The sequence below is a fragment of the Choloepus didactylus genome, chromosome 1 (genome assembly GCF_015220235.1).
Source record: "Choloepus didactylus isolate mChoDid1 chromosome 1, mChoDid1.pri, whole genome shotgun sequence".
In the NCBI taxonomy this organism is placed as follows: Eukaryota; Metazoa; Chordata; class Mammalia; order Pilosa; family Megalonychidae; genus Choloepus; species Choloepus didactylus.
In genome coordinates this window covers 211,750,881-211,771,619 of record NC_051307.1, presented here as the reverse complement: position 1 = coordinate 211,771,619, position 20,739 = coordinate 211,750,881, and the positions used below count along the sequence as shown (strand labels likewise).

Genomic DNA, 20,739 nt, shown 5'->3' with positions numbered 1-20,739 from the left:
AGCAGTGGAAGGGGATATGATAGGTGATAGCTTTTTATTCCAACAGATTCCTTAAAATGAGATTTCCTGAGATAATCAGGAAAAGAGTTTTTAAAAATTAAAAACAAAAATGAAAGTACATACCACAGCCTTCACCTAAGTGGGTTTTGCAATATCCATGACTCTTACAAGCCAGGGCAGGCCCCAGCAAACCTCTCAGGGAGGCTGGGTTCGTGCTGGGGCCTTGGCACCCCCTTCCCAGCATCCCCTTGTCCATCAGGCCCTGCCCTCTGTGGACACCTGACCTCGCCTGGTGATCAATGTCCACAAGACTGAGGGGAGAGGCTCAACTCGATGGGTGGGACCTGACTCCCAAGGATGTAAATCTCTCTGACAATGTGGAATATGACTCCTGGGATGAATCTGGACCCGGCATCGTGGGACTGAGAACATCTTCTTGACCAGAAGGAGGATGCAAAATGAAACAAAATAAAGCTTCAGTGGCTGAGAGATTTCAAATGGAGTTGAGAGGTCACTCTGGTGGACATTCTTATGCACTGTATAGATAACACTTTTTAGGTTTTAATGCATTGGAATAGCTAGAAGTAAATACCTGAAATTATCAAACTTCAACCCAGTAGCCTGGATTCTTAAAGACGATTGTATAACAATGTAGTTTACAAGGAGTGATGGTGTGATGGTGAAAACCTAGTGGATCACACTCCCTTTATCCAGTGCATGGATGGATGAGGTGAAAGACGGGGACAAAAAACTAAATGAAAAATAGGGTGTGGGGGGGATGATTTCGGTATTCTTTACTTTTTTTTTTTTATTCTTATTTTCACTTTTTCTGGCACAAGGCAAATGTTCAAAAAATAGATTGGGGTGATGAATGCACAATTAACTATATGATGGTGCTGTGAACAACTGATTATACACTGTGGATGACTGTATGGTATGGAATATATCTCAATAAAATTGCATTAAAAAAAATAAATAAAGAGGCTAGGCTCATTGTCAAAACAAGTTGTTGAACGGTGGCCTTCAGCCGGGGATTGGGAGAGTTGGTCAGAGGCTCAAATCACTTTTTCCAGCAACGACACTCTCCAAGAAAACAAGGGGAATTTTATGGAGCAAACATTTTATTTAATAAGTTATAAGATACAATTTACAATTCAGCAATTGATTCCAGTTTCTTCTCCACGTCCCAGCTCAGAATGCCTGTGATCATTTCACATTAGACTTTGGCCACTCCAGTTTATAACAAGTGGGGCTGTTGCCAACCCTCACCCCCAGCTGCTGCACCCTGCTGAAGGGCACACACTCGTCCCCTGCCATGTGAGGGCACCCCAAAGCAGTGGCCACTTCCTCAGGACGAAGCAGCAAGTCAGAAGGGTGTACCTGCAGAGACCATACTGCAAATCTGGGGTCTACAGTCAGGCAACATCCCTTTAGCTTTATCTCAGGTCTGCAGGAAGGCATCAAAATGCCCTACACTCCACTTTTGGAATTTTGCACCTGCATCTCGCTTTCTAAAACAGCCTCAAATGACATGGGATCAGGGCCAGATATACCACCACCATCAGCTAAACAGTGGATGCCTTTCCTTCCCCTTCAGCAATTCCCTGCCTTTCAGGCCAAAGGTCAGCAGGAGTTCTGTTCTTTCCTATCTATAATTATTTTCCAGGAAAAGTTACCCACAAAGCTGATGGGGGTGGGTGGAGAGTGTTATGTGGCTGAGATGGACCCCAGCTTAGGAGGGCACTAATGCATGGACCCACCTGAGGCCCCTTTAAACATTCTGGTAAGATTCACCAGACTGACAAATGGCCAGAGTGTGTGTTATGAACAAAGGCTAGTGTTGGTAAAAAAAAAAAGGCAAGTGGGGTGCTGCTTGCCACTGCAAGACCAAGTGACTGAAACAGGTTTTTAAAACAAAAGCAAAAACACGGCCACCAAGACTGTCACATGTTATGACTTTGCAAGGACATCTTCAGCAGCATAAAGGGAGAGGCCCTATGAAGCCACTCAGGCCAGCCTGCTACCTGGGAGACGGCCCTCTGGGGAATGTAAAAAGGCCACAGAGCATTTGGGGAGAGGGGAAGGGAAGAATGAGCAGTGTTAAAAGAATGGCAGCTACCTAATAACATTTTCTTACATAATATGGGCACTGGAGTACATTAAGATGCTTTTAAGTCCACCTCCACTTTCTAAATAACCACCTAAACTAGGTTTCCTTTTTTGTTCCCGGGCCCCTCCCAGTCTTATTTCATAAATGCTAAAAATCAAATCCAAAGCTTAGGCTAGCCAATTTCATTTTCCAAGAATGTCAGTCCTCCCCGTGTTCTCGGCCTCTCCGCAGTGGTGCCACCAAGAGGTCTGATTTGAACTGAGTGCACCCGGAATCTTCGGCCTACGACTTATTCAGAAGGCACTTTAGAATGGCAATGTTAGGGATGGGGTTTCAGACCCACGAACAGGCTGGAGAACTTTGTATAAAATGAGTTACAAACAAGCAACAAAAGCAGCCACCGGCACACACCTCTCAGGATCTGATGAGAACCGTTTTAAGGCACCGTGACATGGAAGGGGCTGCCGGGGATGTGCTCCTCCCCCCACTTCACGGCCAGAATGTAATCCCCCTTCTCCTTGACGACGTAGGTGACGTTGTACTGCTGACTGCCCACGTGCTTCATGGAGACTTCTTCGCAGGGGGTGGTGGGCCCATGGACCCCAATCAGCAGCATATTTGAGCCTGGGAGATAGGAGAAGACGGTTATTTCACCAGGATGCAGTCGGGCAGGGAGAGAACAGGAGGGGATTTGGAAGACACCAGCGACTGCCTGTGGACATTCTCCGAGGATGCAGAGCCCCTAAAGAGGATGGGGCTTGTCAGCAGGGCTGGGTGGGTTCAAATCTCTGCCCAGCCACTTCCTAGTTGGGTGAGCTTGGATGTGGAACTTCACATCTCCCTGTCTTAGCTTCCCCATCTACAAACGGGATGATGATAGCACGTACCTACTGGGCTTGTTGTGAGGTTTAGTGGTTATAGGTGTCAAGCCCTCAGCACACAGAGCTATTTAAGAGTTGCTTTTATGATCTTCTTGTTTATCCTCATAAGAACCTTAAGGGAGTTGCCATTATCATTTCCATTTTAGAGATGAGGAAACTGGCTTTTAGAAAGATTTAGTAATTTGCCCAAGGTCACATGGCTGATGAGCTTTGCAAATGAATGAGTGAATGAATGAATGAAGTGGTAAAGCCAGGTTTCAAACCCCAGATTTCCAGGTTCTGATGCCAGAACCATTGACACCCAAATAAATACCAAGGACTCAACAGCTATTAGAGCAATTAGTGGCAGAGAAGGGGCTGGGTTACTGATTCGGTCTGCCCATCCATTACGGGAATAATTCTACCTTTTCATCCACCTTGAGATCGTTTGGAATAAGCAATATTTAAAAACATTCCAAGAGAGGGAAGCAACCTAAATGTCCTACCTCAGATGAGTGGATAAATAAATTGTGGTACATACACATGATGGAATACTACACAGCAGTGAGAAAGAACGAGGTCATGAAACATAACGACATGGATGAACCTTGTGGATATAATCTTGAGTGAAATAAGTCAGATACAAAAGGAGAGATATTATATGATAACACTAATGTGAACTCTGTAAAAAAGGTAAAACAAGTGTCTTACATTGTAGAATATAGGGAACACAGAGATAGATAGCAACTTGTGAAGGGGGAATGGTAATCTAGTAAGAACAGATAAGATATTGAGGGTGATCTTAATGATATGGAAATGCTCAGGAATGACTACGGTTCGTTAATTTTCTTAGGGTATGGTAGGAGCATATTGATAGCAATGTACTTATTTTAGAATATTTGTTTTTCTTATTCCTTTTGTTTTGTTTGAAATGTTTTAATTTTTTGGTCAAGTTTAAAAAAAAGAACATTAAGGGCAGGAGAAGGGGGTGACAGAATAATTGCAAATGGGTGGACACTGCAGAAGACGTCAGCATGGAAGGCAAGAGTCCCGAGGTGGCTCAGGCTGCCCCAGCCCCACCCCGACCCCCATGCCCGAGCAGGGCCACCCCGCCTACCGGCTTTGCTGCAGTCCACCAGGAAGGAGCTCTTCTGGCCCACAAAGGCCTTTGAGAGGCCTGCCCCCTTGGAGGTGACCTTGCTGGCATCTGAGGATGCCTTGGGGATGGCGCTGTAGCAGGTCTCTGTCGAGGACCTGGTCACCGACTCCACCAGGATGGATGAGGTCTCGTTGGTGGAGCCGGGGCTGACCAGGCGCTGGCCTAGGATGTGGGAGGAAGGGAGGTGGGCATGAGTGGCCAGAGCAAAGGTGAGGGGTCTCTCAGCTAGGGGACAGGGGAGCCCCACACCCCAACAGCTGGATCCCAAATGCACCAGATCCCCATCTCACACCCATGATGTCTTCTCAATTCCCTGGGCTCCCAACCCACACAACTAGGATCTGGTACTCTGGGCAGATGCAGGAGTCCGGAGCTGGCGAATAAGATGGTTACTTGGGACTCCCGCTCATGTAAACATGGCCAATCAGTAGGATGCACATCTTCCCATTTTTATAAAGTCCTCTATGGATAAGCAGTGTAAAAGTTTGGAAGGACATATAACAAAATCTCAACAATGACTCTGCATGAGAGAGGATGTTTTTACTATCTGCAACAAATCTACTTATACTGCTATAAGCAGTATATAATATACAACTTTTACAGTGAATCCATGCAGAAAGATACATGTGGGAGGTATTCACTATAACATTTATGGTGCTTATCTTGGGTGGTGGGCTGTGAGGTGGTTCTGAGTAGGGTATTTTTCCCACTGTTCTGAAGGAGACATATTTTTGCAAAATTAATAAAGCTTTTTGGATAATTTAGAAGTGAAGTTTAGAAGTGAGGGGATATTAAGACCCTGATTGAAACAAGTATCTAAGATCTCAATTATGTAAACATTTCTCCTTTTCGGTTAGAGACAGAAAATCCCCCAACACACTTTCTCAACGTCTATACCCCTGCTCTACCTATTTACTCTGCAAGTGTCAAATGTGCACTCCCTCTGACTTGTGATACTGCTTCTTTACACTCAAGGATCAAAGTAGATTCAACATATCCCAACAAACCATCCACAGTCTCTCCTATCAAACAGCGCTAATGTTATTCTGGCGAAACCAGCTCCACGTGCCAAGGTGACCCATCATTACCTGTCACTTTGGCCTTGAAGGGACTGCCCATGATGTGGTTGGGCCCACCATACTTGACACCGATCAGGTAGTTCCCGGGAGCCATTGGGGTGTACATGACTTTGTACCCTTCTGGGGTTTCCTGGCAATCCATTTTAACCTTGGATGGGCCTTCAATGGTGACGGATAACGTCCCTGGCCCCGCTCGGGTGGTGTTGATGAAAAATTCAGACTGGATACCTGGTGGAAAGGAGGAGGGAATGTCGTGTTCATGGTTTGGAGGGTTTGGGGGGGGTTTGTCTGGGGGTTTTCCCCGAGGGTAATGAGGCGGAGGGGTTGCTGTGGTGGTGTGGGAACCCTCTGGTGCCAGCTCTGAGCTCCTGGTACAGAGCACATTGGGCCCTGGGGGCGGGAGCCTCCTTGCCAAGGCGAGGCAGGAGTGTGGGTGACATTTCACCCACAAGCACCGACTGCCTGGACACCCTGTTCTTTCTTCTGGGCACAAGTCATGGCTGAGGGCGAGAAGCCTGAGTCATCACTGTGAGCCTAAAGGGCTACTTCAGCCGCTGGGATCCGGCTCGGCCTCCTTGGGGGTGGGGGAGGCACGGGCCCCTCTGACTTCCCCTTTCTCCTCTGGGCTCTTCTGGGCAGATGGGGAGAAGCCAAGGAGGCCCAGCGTCTTCTCCCTTCCACCTCAGGCTCCTCACCCCAGAGATGATGCTGACTCCTGGGGGAGGAGCTATCGTCTGCAGCCCCACCTGCTCTGCCAGGAACACCAGCCACCAGGAAGGAAGGAAACAGAAGCTCCTGTGGTTGTAACCCCACCACACCATGTGCGCTCCAGGTCCTGTGCTGAGCATGTTACGTGCTCTGCTGCATGGAATCCTGCACAGGGAGGTTTGGGGTCTGAGCCAGGTCTGCCTACGCTGGGGCCCGGGCCCGCCTCTTGGCCACTAGCACCGGATGGACAGTGAGGACTGCCCTGAATGCCCCAACTGCAGCCCTGAGACCCTTGGCTGGCCCTGCGAGGTCTGTCCCCCACACAGATGACATCCTGCCCCACAACGAGAGGGGAGCTGAGCTGCAGCAAAGGACCAGCCTGAGCCCAGTGCCCCACAAAGGGCCGGCCCCTTCAGGCCCCTTTCCAGTCCAGAGGCAGATGTGGTGGTCCATGGGGACTGGTTGGGGTCCAGACACCAGCTGCTTGACCACCATGGTGCCCTCTACAGGACATCCCTGGCACAGCATTCCCATCCAGGGCCTGGCTTTTCCAGAGCCCACAATGCTGCCCCAGCTGGAACTATTTTGGTTTAATTATAGCTCCTAGGCCAGAGAAAGAATTTTTGTTCTGGTTATCAATAAATCAAAGGATTTGCTCTCCTGCCACCCCCAAACACAACCCAGCTGTTTCTGGAAGCTCCTGAGGTGCTGCCTGCCCCAGGGCCCTCCCCACCATCCCAGCCGTGTTAGGGTATTTAATCTGTGCAGCTGAGACACCCCTGAAGCAGCGGGTGCTGAGGATGGAGCCACATGGCCCAGGAATGGGGAGCAGCAAGGAGACTGGCTTCCAGGAAGTCGCTGCAAGGGGGTGATAAGGAAAGATATTTTGAAAGCGGAGTTGAAAAGAGCTGGCTTCAGTGGAAAGAAGCCTTAGCCTTTTTAACAAGTTACTCCATTCCTGAGAAAAATCAGTTCATCCTGACTGGGAGGACCGGGAAAGGTGGGAAAGGGAAATAAAAAATTATGGGGGAAGAGCTACCTGGCTGGGAACTTTGCACACTACCGCCACCAAGGCTCAGAATGTGCATATCGGGTGGGTTCTCTTCCTACCCCCATTTTACAGAGCAGGAAGTGGAGGCTCAGTGAGGTCAAATCCCTTGTTCCAAGACACACCGCTGGGGAAAGGCAGCAGAACTGGGATTTAAACATAAGGGTTGTCCCAGGCCTGAGAGAAGACAGGAGAACCCTCTCTCTCTCACCACACCTCTAGCAATAACCAATATCCGATACTCCAAACATCTCTGGGTGTGGTCCTCTCCTCCACCCCAAGATTGAGGGGCTCAGTCTCTGTGAGTTTAATGCACGTTTACTGCAGCACCACTCGATCTAAGGCAGGCGATGGGGTAGTGGGAGAGCAGCAGGCTCTTCTGTTACAACTCCTGCACACTGAGGCCCCTGGATCATTTAATCAGGGAAGTAGCTCTGCTGTCACAAAGAGTCTGGAACTCTCTGTTCTCACTCCCAACCTCTCAGCTCCCCCACTCCAGCAGAGTCCTGCCCCAAATTCTCTGCATTCCCTTGCTCCAAAATCTGCAGAATGGACCATTTATAGCTGGAGCCAAGAGAAACAGCAAACCCACCCAGAAAAACACAGGAAAGTTTGCTTTGTTCAGACGGTCAGGACACGGGCCCTCAGCGGCCAAGCACAGATACCTTTTCATTCCATTTGCACTGCAGCTGTGTAATCTTAGGATGGCTATTTGGGAAAAGGCTTGGGAGCAGGAGGGCTAGAAAAACAAAACACCTTTGCCTTGACAAGAGCAATATTTACACAGGGTTTGGAACAGGCGTGCTCTGTACCTCTCCCCTCCGGGCTGAGAGTTTCCCTGCAAGACCAGCTCCTTCTCTCAGCAGCGTCCTGTGCTTACAAAGCAAAGCACAGTTTGAAACTCAAGCTCCCGAGAAGGTGTACAAGCCACCAAGAAGCAGCAGGAGAAGGCTCAGGGTGGCAGGAGAGGGGGCTCCTGGCAGGCGTGTGAAACCCTGGCGCCTGCTCTGGGGTCTGGACCAAGGCCTGCCGGGTGCTCAAATTCCAGGAGGATCCCAGCCTTCGGTGGTGGGTGGCTTGGCAGGGGCCAACTACCTGCACCACTGCCTGGGAACCATTCCAGGGCAGCTGGGAGGACAGGGCGCCTGGTTTAGGGCCCCAAAGCAGGCTGGGGGGGCAGTCACTGTCTTAGGTGAACCAGCCACTGAGGAGATGGTGAAGCCTGGGGGTGAAGGGCACAGGCTCTGAGATCACAGACCTGGGCTGCTCCCTGGCTTAGACCCTCTCAGCTGAGTAAGCCTGGGAAGAGACTCAACCTCTCTGTGTCTCAGTTTGCCCATCTGTAAAATGGGACATCACCTAGCCTCACAGGGCCTTTGGGAGGGAGAAATGACACTGGCTCTTTTACAAAGGGCAAGTTGCTAGCTCAGAGTTCAGTGTGGGGCCTGAATGGAATCAACCTGGGGAGTCTGGCAGCACTCGTATCACCCTGTGAGTGGTTCTGCTGAGGTCACTGCTTTGACCTGGGCCCCAGAGTGGCATGCCAGGCACTCCCACCCCTGGGTGGGGCCCCTTGGCCACTTAGGACATGCGCTCCCCAGGGCTGGATGCTGGGTAACCGCAGCCACTCATCCCCTCATCTATCGGGAGGCAATTCCGCCCCTTATCCCGCCAGGGGAGGAGCACAGGAGGGCTGTGTCCACACAGGGGACTGCAGAAATCTGGGATTGGGGCCACCTTTCTAAGAGGACCCAAAGCCACAGCCTTGTGCAAACCGTGTCCCAGTGCATCCACACCTGCAGATGTGTCCCACAGAAAAGCTCTCACCCTGCATCCTCCCTAATAGTGCTGCACTGGAAACCAGCCCATGCCCATCTCCAGGGGACTGTTCAAGTAACCTACAGTTCACAGTGTGAATACTAAATGCAGCCTTTAAAAGGTAGAGGGGGAATAGATCTTGTGACATGGGAAGATCAATATGTCAAGTGAAAAAAAGCAAGCTGTACAACAATGAATGTGCAGTAAGAGATTGCTTCTGCCTATCTATCTAATGAACCAACTAACAACTGAGCCACAAAGATGAAGATGGAGAGAGAGAGCGTCTGACAGTCCTCTCCTCAGTGTTGGCAGTGTTTATTTCTGGACCTGGAGGCAAGGAGTTAGCAGAAAATGTGAGTGTCACTTTATATACATCTGTGCTGCCTGTACTTTTCACAAATGTGTCCATCTGTGGCAAAGACTGAAAACAAATTATAACAGGCCCCCAAAGCTTCAGAATTCTTTGACCATTTCAGTCATATTTCCTCCTCCATGAGGATCAGAGAGTAAAAGGGGGAGGAAATGGGCTATGATGGGCCTTTCCGCCTCTTCGACATGTTTTTGGGAGCTGGGGACCACTAAGGGAGCTAACAGGCCTCCGGGGAGGCCCCTTAACATGCATCAGGAATCTTGTATAGGCAAAGAAACCCTGAAAACCAACGACAGTCAGGTCCCCGACTATCTCTGACCATCCCTAAGATCAAGGAACTTGGTGAAGGAAAAATCTGAATCCAGAGGCAGTAAGAAATGTGATGACACAGCCACCAACCCTCACTGGAGATTTATCATGGGCAAACCAAATCTCCCAAAACAAGCCTGGAGAGCGAGTGCCTCCAAAGTGTGTGTTATTCATGTGCTTGAGGACAGCCGCCATAAAAGGCTTCCTCGAAGTGTGAAGATTTCACCTGGCTTTGCCCCTGGAGCCGGCCGAGCCATAGGCGAGGGGTGGGGGTCGTGTGTTACCTGTGCTGCCCCCCTCGAGCCCTGCACCATAGGCGGACACCAGGGCGGGGTTCCCCGCTTGTCCAGGCTCCCCAACGCGCACTTTGAAGGGACTTCCAACCACGTGGCTCCCGTTGAACTTGACGTCGATTGCGTGGACACCATTCTCGTGGGGGATGAATCGAACGGCGTACTTATCTACGAGAGGAGGCAAAGTCAGAGTAAAACCAGACAAATGAATACCACCAAGCAAGGTGAGGACAAAGGACAGGCGGCCAACCTGAGGCGGCAAATCTCAGCTCATGAATGGAACAATAGTTCTAGTGGAAGCCTGGCACCCAACACACTGGCTTTCAAAGCTGGATGGGCTTATTTGCATGTCCCTAGTCAGTCCCCTGGGAAATGCATCCAAATCTCAAATTTATGTTTGATACTCTGTGGCTACCCAGGGCTGCCTTATCCCCTGTGACCTTGCCTTGCAAGAACAGTCCTTTCTTTATGAAAAACTCACTTATTACAAAGTTTCTCTACTTGGCCACTTGAAAGGGAAGAAAATGCTTCCAACTGGCATTTATGCTCAAAGCTAGCAACTGTCCTGCATGCCAATGGCCAAACTTCTCGCCGTCTGTTTGCACCATAGCATGAGGCAGGACAATCCGTTAACTGAAATGGCTCTAAGAATATCCATCTATAATGCATCACTTGACCATCCCTTCCTCCTTAAAGCCCTCCCGCCTGGGATGCAGGTAGCCTGTTCTTCCATGTTGTCCTATCTCCCTGGCTCCTTATACCCTTCATCCCCTTCAGAATTTGTTTCTTATAGCTCCACCCTGACCCTCTGCTCTCTCTCCTCTGACCACTATTCACATGAAGTGAACATCTATAAGGAGTTGTTCATCCCACATCCTTCATCACTGCACCTCCCCTCAGCAGTGCCCAGGTGGGTATCCACTCCTTCTCTCTTAAAGCCAATGCAATTTAGGGGAAGCTGATGCCCCCCATTGTCCAAGGGTGGTCCTTGGTTGGATCAAGCTAATCAGGAAAATCCTTTCTCCAAGCCTAAGTCAAGCAATTCTTTATTCACAGGAAGTGACTCAGGAATGGGCATGTGTCCCAGTTCAGTGGGTTTGGAGGACAGGTTTGCTGGAGACTTCTAGGAAAGGAGGCATTCAGACTTCTAAGAAAGAATCCAGAGGAGAGGATGTTTCTCATGACTGATGTGGTGTGAAGATGAGAAGTCTGGGGCTGCTGCAGCCATCTTGCCACCAACAGAAGGACAGCCTCAGAATAAGGCCCACAAAGCAGGAGAAAGAGCACAGATATTCGGGGTTTTGAAAGACACTGCTGGATGAATTAAACTGCTGCTCAAGCCCATCTTAGATCCTGAACTTCCCAATGATGTGCATTGATGGACCTCTTTACTGTGTGAGTCTGCTCCAGTTGGGTGTTCTGTAATTCGCAACCAACACCATCCTAACTGTCACACACTGGTGATCTCAGATATCATAAGGCTTCAAACACTGTCCCAGGATTGCGGACATCATATTTCACTCGTTGCCAATCACAATGCTGTAATGATCTTTGATATTAAACATCCCACTTGGATATCTGGGAGGCACTTCAAAATGCCCCAAAACAAAACAGTCACCTCTTCAAGGCCGTGACCACTGCTCATCCATCTTTATAATTGCACTACCCAATCTATCCAGTCACCCAGATACACGTAACTTTTCTTAATTCACCCTCTCATTCACCCCCATGGTCAGCGGATCACCAAGTGTTATTGTTCTCTGACCTCAAGTTCCCCTCTTTCATTTCCAACACAGTTGATTGATTCTGTTCTCTCTAATCAACCACTCTAGAAGCATTAGCTCACCACTGTGCCTTTCAAATGTTCCAACACATTCTCTATAGTGTTGCCAGACTTAAGCAAGGTGTGACCCCCCCCCCCAATATTTGTTCCTTCTAAGGCTCCCCACTGCCTTTTCTGCCCAGAGGGAGAAAGACATCTAAATGCTAACCCAGGTCTTAGATTGTTACCCTCACTGTACAGACAGCCGGGCACAGAGCAAATGCTCAATAAAGGTGGTGATCATGTCTCTTCCTCATCCATCAAAGCCCACATTAAATGTCACCTCCTCCAAGAAGCCCTCATGCACTTGCCAAGGCAGACACCATTTTTCTCTCCTCCTCTGAGCATCCACAGCATTTGTTCTCAATTTTCCAGGGTACTTGGTGATTACCTGGTACCAGCACAGTGTACTGCAGGTTTCTGGCCAGGTTCTTGCTAGACTTTGAGCTCCTCTTTGAGGGCAGGAAACATGACCCTCAGCTCTGCTTTCCTACCAAGGCTCTGGCACTTAATAAATGTTTATTGGCAAAATGGTCTCTTTAAAGTTGATTGATATTGGTGAATTCCATATACCAAGGCACTGGGCAAGAAAATCTTATGCTATTGAGCCCTAGGGACCCAGATCCTATTTTTTAAGGGTTACTGATGAACACCGATCTACCCTTTCTCTCAGAGTAAAGTGAGATCAAAATGTACTTAACTCACGCCATTAGAGCTGCAATACAATAAAAATCTGTTAAGATTTCACTAAAATGAAACAATATCAAGATAAATGTCATGTGAAAGGAATCTGGAAAACAGAAAATAAAGCAGTATTTTGTTTAAAAAAAAAAAAAAAGATGCATCATACCCTAAAATGTCTTCCCGCCCGTCCCCTGCAAATGTTTATACCCTAATTTATAAAGAGTGCCTGGCACTGGCAAAGGGAACACAAACACTCACTGGCAGTGTGAGTCTGATCAGTCCTCCGCTGGGATGCACATTTGCAGAAACACTGCGCGGAAAGCGCGGATTCTACTGGGCCTTGCTCACCTGGTTCCAGTTCGGACACGTGGCATTCCTCCACGGCGCCAGAGGGGCTGTGCACCTTTGCATCAATCTTGCCTTTTGCCCCATTCAACCTTATTGCAAAGGATGCTGGCTGGTTAACTTTTAATCCCGATTCCTGAGAATTTAATACATTAGACAGGTTATAGCCCTTGGTGGTCCCTGCTCAGTGGCACATGCTGACACAACCCGGAACTCCAGGTGACGGTTCTCAGGCAAACAGGCCCAGAATGTTTGTCCATATAACATCTGACATCAGAAGAGTTGGTAGGCCATCACACATTTCTAGCATTAAATATAATATATGAAAGCAGAGACACACGTCTGCATGGTCTCATACCCAAACCATCTTGATTCAGACTGGAAGCTGGGGCTGGAGGCTTGAAACAGGACTGTAGTCTCAGCATCTCAAATAAGAGCCAGAGAGGTCCAGAAAATAAGGGCTGCTTCTTAGGAGGGGGCTGGCATCTGACAAAACCATGCACCCACTAATGTGAACAAGTTTTATGTGACTGTTTATTATCTCAAGGGTAGGAATGGAGAGAACTTGAAATAAAATTGAAAAGGGCTACACACACGAGGGAGACAGTTCTGCATAATGGTTAAGAATCAGCTGGGCCTGAGTTTACTCCTATTTCCCAGTTATTTGACTAAGTTGATGAACTTCTTTGAGTCACAGTTTCCTCATCTGTAAAACAGGCTTAAAACCAGACTCTCACTCAGAGAGGTGCTGCAAGGATTAAATGAGTTTACGTTGGCAAGCCCAGAGCACAGGACCTGGCCCACACACAGTAAGGCTCGAAATTGTTAGCTCATCATTAAATATTAATATCTATTTAAATTTATCTGTACCCCAAAAGAGGCAATAGGAAAAAGTGTGGCTTTTTCTCTCGCTGGATCAATTTTACTCTCTATGCTCGGTGGAAATTATCCTCTTCAGGAAGGAGCTGATTAAAAATTTCGATACTTAGGAAGAAAGCCGAGCAGCAACATTTCAGGTATTTAAAGACAGGCCAATACTGCCTAGAAAATTTGACAAACTAGCAGCTCCAATTTGACCTTGGTTGGGCAGCTACTTCTCAAATGCTAAAGCAGCAGGACTCACACTTTAATGTGCAAGGGAACCATCTGGGGATTTTGTTAAAATGCAGAGTCTAATTCAGTGGGCCTGGGATTTTACATTTCTTGTTAAGTTCCCAGGTGATGCCATGGCTGCTGGCCTGAGGATCATATTTCAGTAGCAAAGTGATGTAACTGCGCTAAATAGGTAGTCACTAACTATGCAAGTTAAAATTAATTACAATGAAATAAAATTCATAATTTAGTTCCTTCATCACACTAGCCACATTTCAAGTGCTCAATACCTACAGGTGGCTAGTGGCTACCGTTCTGAACAGCACTGATACGGAACATTTCCATCATCGCAGAATGTTCTATTGGCCAGTGCTGCCACTGACCGGAACGGAAAGACAAGAGCACAAAATTAAGGAGTCTTTGATCACCAGATCACCCCTCCCCCAAAAAGTGCCGGCAGACTCCAACTTTCTAAAAAGTCTCAAAAGCAAGACAAAACAATACATGCCCTTCTCTCCTAACTGGCCCCAGATGTTGCCACGTAGGCCTCCAATAAATCTCTGATAAATAATTTACATATTCCTCGGCATCAAATGACCCTGGAAAATCAGAGAATGCTGTGGGATCATATCCCTCCTGCTGGAGCTGGTTACAAAAGCCTGCTGAGTACTTATTTAAATATATATGACTGAGATGTGATGAGAGGACTGTCAACAGAAAAGTTTCCAGGGAGGATTTCTCCAAACCAGCTCCTTGCGGACAGTACCATTTACGTTACCTGAATCCGCTTGCCGCTAAATCCTCAAGAGGGAGATAAATACCTCAGAAGATCCGAAAGAAATCTTCGAGATGCATGAAGGCAGCTGTTTGCCCTCAATGAATGCCAGGTTTATCTCCCTCCGTAGGTTTTAGCTAAGTCGGCAAGAAAAGAAACTTCTGCTAAGAAGCCTTTAAATGAAACACAAGAAAAACATCTACACCACAGCGACCAGTTGGCACCCCTGGCACTCCCCGGTGAGGCCTCTTCAATTGGTGATTATGGTCTGGGTTCCACTTGGGCCTCCAAACTAATGATGTTTGGAACGACTAGCTGTATCCCAACTCCCCTCAGGGTAAGGTTAGAATTTCCAATGTAAACCAAGTGTATGGAATTAGAGCCAATGAGCTTCCCCAGCTGAGATTTGAGATTGGATTGTAATCAATCCAATAATCGTCAATAATTGGGGGAAGCTGAAGGCTATTTAGCCAGAAATCATATGCTAGGATTCGGGTGTTATTCTACATCTGAATAGCTACTCCTCATTCAGACACCTAATTATTTTTGAGGGTTCTGAGAAAAGACCCAAAGGCAGATCCAATTAGTTCTCAGTTTGGCTGAAGGGCTGGTGAAACCTTGAATTAAATGGCCTGTTTATAAGGGAGCAGAGCTAAATTTCCTGACAGGTTGGACGATGCAGCCATTTGGCACAAGGTCGGGGTTAGGGCTTGAGGAACCACAGAGACCTTGCTCTGCTTCATATTAGTTGGTTCCCTGTAGCCACAACCTTCCCATACCTCAATTTGTTCATCTTTAAAATGGGGCTTAATTGCTTCTTGGCCTTTTGGCTACGATTAACGGTAAACCAGGATCAAGAGCTCTTACTCCTCAGGCTGTTGCAAGGATTTCATAAGGTAACACGGATAAAGTTCTTTACACAATGCGATGCACACTTAGTGTAATAAATCATCATCCTAAAGTAAATTACCAATTGACTTTCTTGAGGAAAAGGAAGCCAAAAGAGCAGGCCACCATGGAAGTTACGGCTGTGTTTGTTTTGTCTCGAAAACCCTCCTTATCCTTTAACCAATCATTAACAAGCTTTTTTGGTTTCTTTTAAATATTGATCAACAAACTTGACCCCAAACATTGAGGTGCTTTTTGTTTACTGTGGCTGTTTTTGCTACTCCAACTGTCTTCTAAGTGTCTGGGAGCTGAGAAAGCTCCCCCAAGATTGGCACCACTTGTGAGTGGTCAAAAGTGGGCCCGGGCCCTTGGCACTGAAGCGGGGCTTGAGGTGGCCTCAGGAGTCCAGGGGTCCCACTGGTCGGCCCATGGCCAAGGAGAGGGATGCTTCCTTGTGTCTCACCTGAAGGCTCATAACAGTGAGGCGGCGGGCGTCGTCAGAGGGTGCAACGACCGGCACCAGGTAGGGGCTTTCTGGGATGTGCTCATCGTTGAACTTGATGGACACCTCGTAGTTACCTGCGGGGACAGGAAAGTCCCATCATTCAGAGATTCCGAAAGGGGGTCCCAGAGCAGCCTCTTACGTCTTACCTAGGGCGGAAATGCCTTTGCAGAGACCCTGCCCTCCCTCCTCACCCTCTGCGGAGGGAGTCACGCCCCCGGCCACGGCCAGCTGGGTGAGGGCACATCACCCGGCCGTGCTGGGCCAATGAGCTTTTCTTGGACGGGCAGGGGCTGGGATCCTTAACCTGGGTCCGCAGGGCACCCCAAAGGATCTGTGTATAGAATTCAGGAGATGGACGAATTTGAATGGGAAAAACTGACTTCCTTATTCTTCCCTAATCTTTAATTGAAATTGAGCACTTCCTTCCTTTAGAAATGTCAGCAAACCCACAGCACATTAAAAGTACCTGTGACTCTGTCACCAATGACAATCTCAGATATTTTCACATCACTTTACAGTTTTACATATGTTTTGACATATCATTTATACTCATCAATACTTAGAAATTAGGGTAGTTAATAGACCGTCACCAAATCTTAGGATTTAATGCATGAATGAAGAAGTATATCATTGCTATATTATACGTTTGGTATTTCAATATTTTGGAACTACCTTTTAATATAACTGATTTCCTTTATAATTGGATGTATTGTATTTTATGAATTTCAGAACATTATTCTGAGAATGGTTCCCATGGGCTTCACCAGATGCCACAAGGGTCCACGGGATGTTAAAAGTTAAGAACCCCTGCTCTAGGGAGCCCAGAGGCTGGGGCCACCATTTGGAGGCAGCCACAACCAGCCAAGGTCTGAGGGTCAGTGGAGAGCCAGGCTGGTTGGAAAGAATGGAGCATTTCAGTGGAAGAATGAAGCAAAGAGACAGGCTGAGACAGACGACAAGGAGAAAACCAGAAAAAGAATTTCTGCCCGTTTGAAGCCTGGGTGCATTTCCTGCGACCAGGTTTCTAGGAGGCTCCCCTGTGCACCCATGCAAATGAATTCTTCATCGATTTTCTGTTCCTGGCAACCTACCCCTCCCCGAACAAGGAAAATGTCCTCGATCGGCCTTTAAGTACATACCGGGCTCTTGGGCTATATAAGACACACCACATGATCCATTTTTATGGTCATCAAATGTAATCTCGGCTTTACTGGGGCCCTCAACAGCGATGGAGAGGCCTCCGGCGCCAGCTTCCCGGGTCCAGATGCTGAACTCGGCTGAGAGCAGATAAACACCTGGTTAGTGAGCGAGCCCAGCACACGCCCCTGTGCTGCTGCTTGCTGAAACTGGCAGTGCTGGGTTTAGTTTGATGCCAGCCCTCTTGTCTTTCCCTAATCCCAAGGAAAACCCAGGCAAGAGCCACTCCTGAGGTTTCCTAAGCACCATACCAATGATTGTAAGTTCATGGCAAACCTGGTGTCTTTTTTATACACTCAAACCAAGCCAGAAAAAGACAAAAATGTTCAGGTTGTTCCCACAGATCTTCCCACCAGCAACCACCACTAGCGGAACCTTACAATCGGTTCTGCAGAATTCGAGTGCGTTCCACAGAACATAGCCCTGCAAGATGCTCTGGAAACAGCCCCATTACTTAGCTCCTTACTTAGAGATTCCTGATGCAAACTAATAAATTACAGGCTTTGAGAAGTCCCTTTGTTAGAAACTTGTGAGTTTTGGGTAAGCTAGCATTTCCAAGCTTATTTAGCCGCAGAGGCCATTTTTAAGACATGCTCCATCAGAACCCCAAGTAAGAAACGATGCTTTAGAACAGGGCAAAGGGTATATACAGCATGTTCACACAGCCCACGCTCGATCCACTCTCCTGCCGGGAAGGCTCACCTGGAACTCCCGCTTCTCCTCTCTCCAGGCCGGGGCCTCCCGCCCGGACCTTGTGGGCGCCCCCCTCGCCGAGCGGCCCCACTGTGAACTGGAAGGGGCTGCCCGTCACGTGCTGCCCGCGGTACTTGACGCTGACCGTGTGAACGCCCATCTCCTGAGGCACAAAGCGGACACAGTGCGAGTTCTTCCCCATGGGCACGATCTCTGCCTCGGTCACGCGGCCGGAGGGGCTGGTGACGTGCGCTGACATGTCACTGCTGTTGATCTCTGAAGGGGGATGTGAGGTTGGGGAGAAAGAAAGGAGGGTCAAGGCAAAGGCTCGAGGAAGGGCAGGCAGTAAAGGGCAAGGTGGGCGCAGCCTGGTGGGGGGTGGCTGTTCCCTGGTGGGTGTGGGGTGCTCAACTCCCTCCCCTTCAGCCTGGATGCTTCCCAGCTCCTCAAATCCCTGGGCTGCTTTGGCCACATGGAGAGAGCAGTGTCCTTCCAGCCACCTGGTGCAGAAAGCATTCTCAGGGCACTGATACATTCTGCTCCATCAGGTATTTTTGTAGCCTCCTAATTCCACACAGCAGCTTTAAAAGGGAGCCTGAGCTGTCACAGCATGTGAACACAAACCACGATAGCACAGATGTTTCTAGGCCAAAGATAACACGAAGCATGTGTCAAGCTTAGAGGGACTCCTTTCTGTAGGCAGCTAAGGACAGAAAACTCAAGAGCCAACACCGCTCACTGCCTAGAAGCCGTGGCATTTCTTTTAGGCAACAAGACAAAATGCAAATGGAGAAAAAATACACACACATCAGTCCTAACGGCAAAGGGGGAAAACATGCATGAGCAAAGTCTGCAGCAAACTGAAGACCAGAGGCCACACTTCCAGAAAAGCGTTGCCTCAAGTTACCAACACTGGGAAGCAGACCATGCCGAGCCCACAGGGTGTGCCCATATCATGCCAACGACCAAGCCCGACATAGCGGGAACAGGCAGAGAGCAGACCATGCCGAGGAATAGAAACGGATCACCTATAGCAGCCTGAGACTGCACCCTCCAGCCCTACAGCATCTGGGTGGAGCAGTTCATGACTCTGAGCCTGAAGACAGAGAAAGGAAGGGAGATTGAGGAGTGGGTCACCCCACATGGCCTGTGGCCTCAGGACAGACAGCTGGAAGCTGGTCCATTGTCCTCCACTCATAACTGACAAGAGAGGATCATTTGAGTAATGAGCGGGAAAACGAGTCTCACTGAGGGTCATCTGGTACCCAGTAACTGAAAAGTGGAACAACGTGAACGAGTCAGAAGGGATTTAAGAGAAAGGGTAATTATTCATATTACTCAAAGATAAGATACTCACTAGTTCCTCAAGAAACAAATAGGCAAAAGCAAGAGAACAGACCATTCTCAAAATGAGAAATGCAAAGCAGATGAAAACAGTCTATGTCACTAGCAATCAGAGGAATGAAAGGGAAAATGAGTACCATATTTTCTCCATCAGATTGGCCAACGTGAGAATGGAAGCCAGTGCCCAGTGTTGGTGGGCATGTGGAAAAATGGGCACTGACACCTTCTCTGGAGGACATTTTACCAAAGTGTGGCTGCATCTGAACTGTATTACCCCAGCCACCTCATAGCCAGGCATCCATAGCACGTGATGGCGACTGTCACAGCAGCCCAGTGACAGAAGTCAGGGAACTGGAAATGAGTGCACAGGGAAGGAGACAGCAAAATGAAGGAAGGTGCATCTAGACACAACGTGGAATACCTTGTGGTCATTAGATGGTGTGGAGGCTTGCGTTTTTATGTGGAAATATTCCACAATATAGTGAGTGTATGTTGTGGAAATGGAGTACACGTGTCCGTGAGGATGCAGGCATTGCTGTCCAGTTCTGTGTCTCAAATGTAGGGTAGCTATAATCAAAACATGGAAAATAACAAGTGCTGAAAAGGCTATGGAGAATTGGAATGCTGATGCATTACTAGTGGGAATGTAAAACGGTGCAACCGTGTGTAAAATGGTTTGGTGTTCCTCAAAAAGTTAAGCACAGAATTATCCCAGCAATCCCACTCCTAGGACCACAACCAGGAGAAATGAAAATGTATTTCCACACAAATATACTGTACGTGAATGTTCTTAGAAATGTTATTCAAACGAGCTAAAGAATGGAAACAACTTAAATGTCCATCAACCAACGAATGGATCAACAAAACATCGACTATCCAACACAGTGGAGTATTACTCAACAACAAAAAGGAATGAAGTGCTGACATGTGTTATAAAATGCTAAGTGAAAAAAGCCAGTCACAAAAAGCCATGTAAATTGTCTGATTCCGTTCATATAAAGTGTCCAGAATAGGCAAATCCATAGAGCTGGAAAGTAGATTCATAGTTGCCAGAGGCTGGGGAGAGGGGAATGGGCAGTGACTGTTAGTGGGCAGAGGGTTTCCTTTTTGGGATGGAAATGGTCTGGTATTGGACAGTGGGGATGGATGCACAATCTTATGAAAATACTAAAATTACTGAATGGTACACTTTAAAATGGTAGATTTTATGTTGTGTGAATTGTATTCTCAATTTTTAAGAAATGAAGTATGCCAGTTTGAATGTATTGTCCCCCAAACACCATTATTTTTCATGTAGTCTTGTGGGGCAGACTTTTGGTGCTGATTAGATTTGCTTGGAATGTGCCCCACCCAGCTGTGGGTGATGACTCTGATGAGATGTTCCCATGGAGGCGTGGCCCCGCCCATTCAGGGTGGGCCTTGATCAGTGGAGCCATATAAATGAGCTGACTCAAAGAGAAGGAATTCAGTGCAGCTGTGAGTGACGTCTTGAAAAGGAGCAAGCTTGCTAGAGAGGAACGTCCTGGGAGAAAGCCATTTTGAAACCAGAACTTTGGAGCAGAAGCCAGCCACGTGCCTTCCGAGCTAAAAGAGGTTTTCTGGATGCCATTGGCTATCCTCCAGTGAGGGTACCCGATTAT

The 20,739-nt window shown here is 48.0% G+C and overlaps 1 protein-coding gene across 3 annotated transcripts in view; it reads right to left on the bottom strand.

Moving 5' to 3' along the window:
- Nucleotides 1-1,103: 1,103 nt before the first annotated feature.
- Nucleotides 1,104-20,739, bottom strand: part of FLNB (filamin B) — a 136,929-nt gene continuing 117,293 nt past the window's right edge. For 2 of the 3 annotated variants that reach the window (XM_037798964.1, XM_037798973.1), the window contains 8 exons: nucleotides 17,765-18,031; nucleotides 17,005-17,142; nucleotides 15,824-15,939; nucleotides 12,609-12,741; nucleotides 9,746-9,922; nucleotides 5,218-5,436; nucleotides 4,088-4,291; nucleotides 2,547-2,734 (listed from right to left, as the gene is read on the bottom strand). In XM_037798964.1, the coding sequence (XP_037654892.1) occupies nucleotides 2,547-2,734; nucleotides 4,088-4,291; nucleotides 5,218-5,436; nucleotides 9,746-9,922; nucleotides 12,609-12,741; nucleotides 15,824-15,939; nucleotides 17,005-17,142; nucleotides 17,765-18,031 (1,442 nt within the window). Of the gene's footprint in view, nucleotides 2,735-4,087; nucleotides 4,292-5,217; nucleotides 5,437-9,745; nucleotides 9,923-12,608; nucleotides 12,742-15,823; nucleotides 15,940-17,004; nucleotides 17,143-17,764; nucleotides 18,032-20,739 lie in introns of all 3 variants that reach the window. The other variant, XM_037798961.1, reaches the window with a different exon arrangement.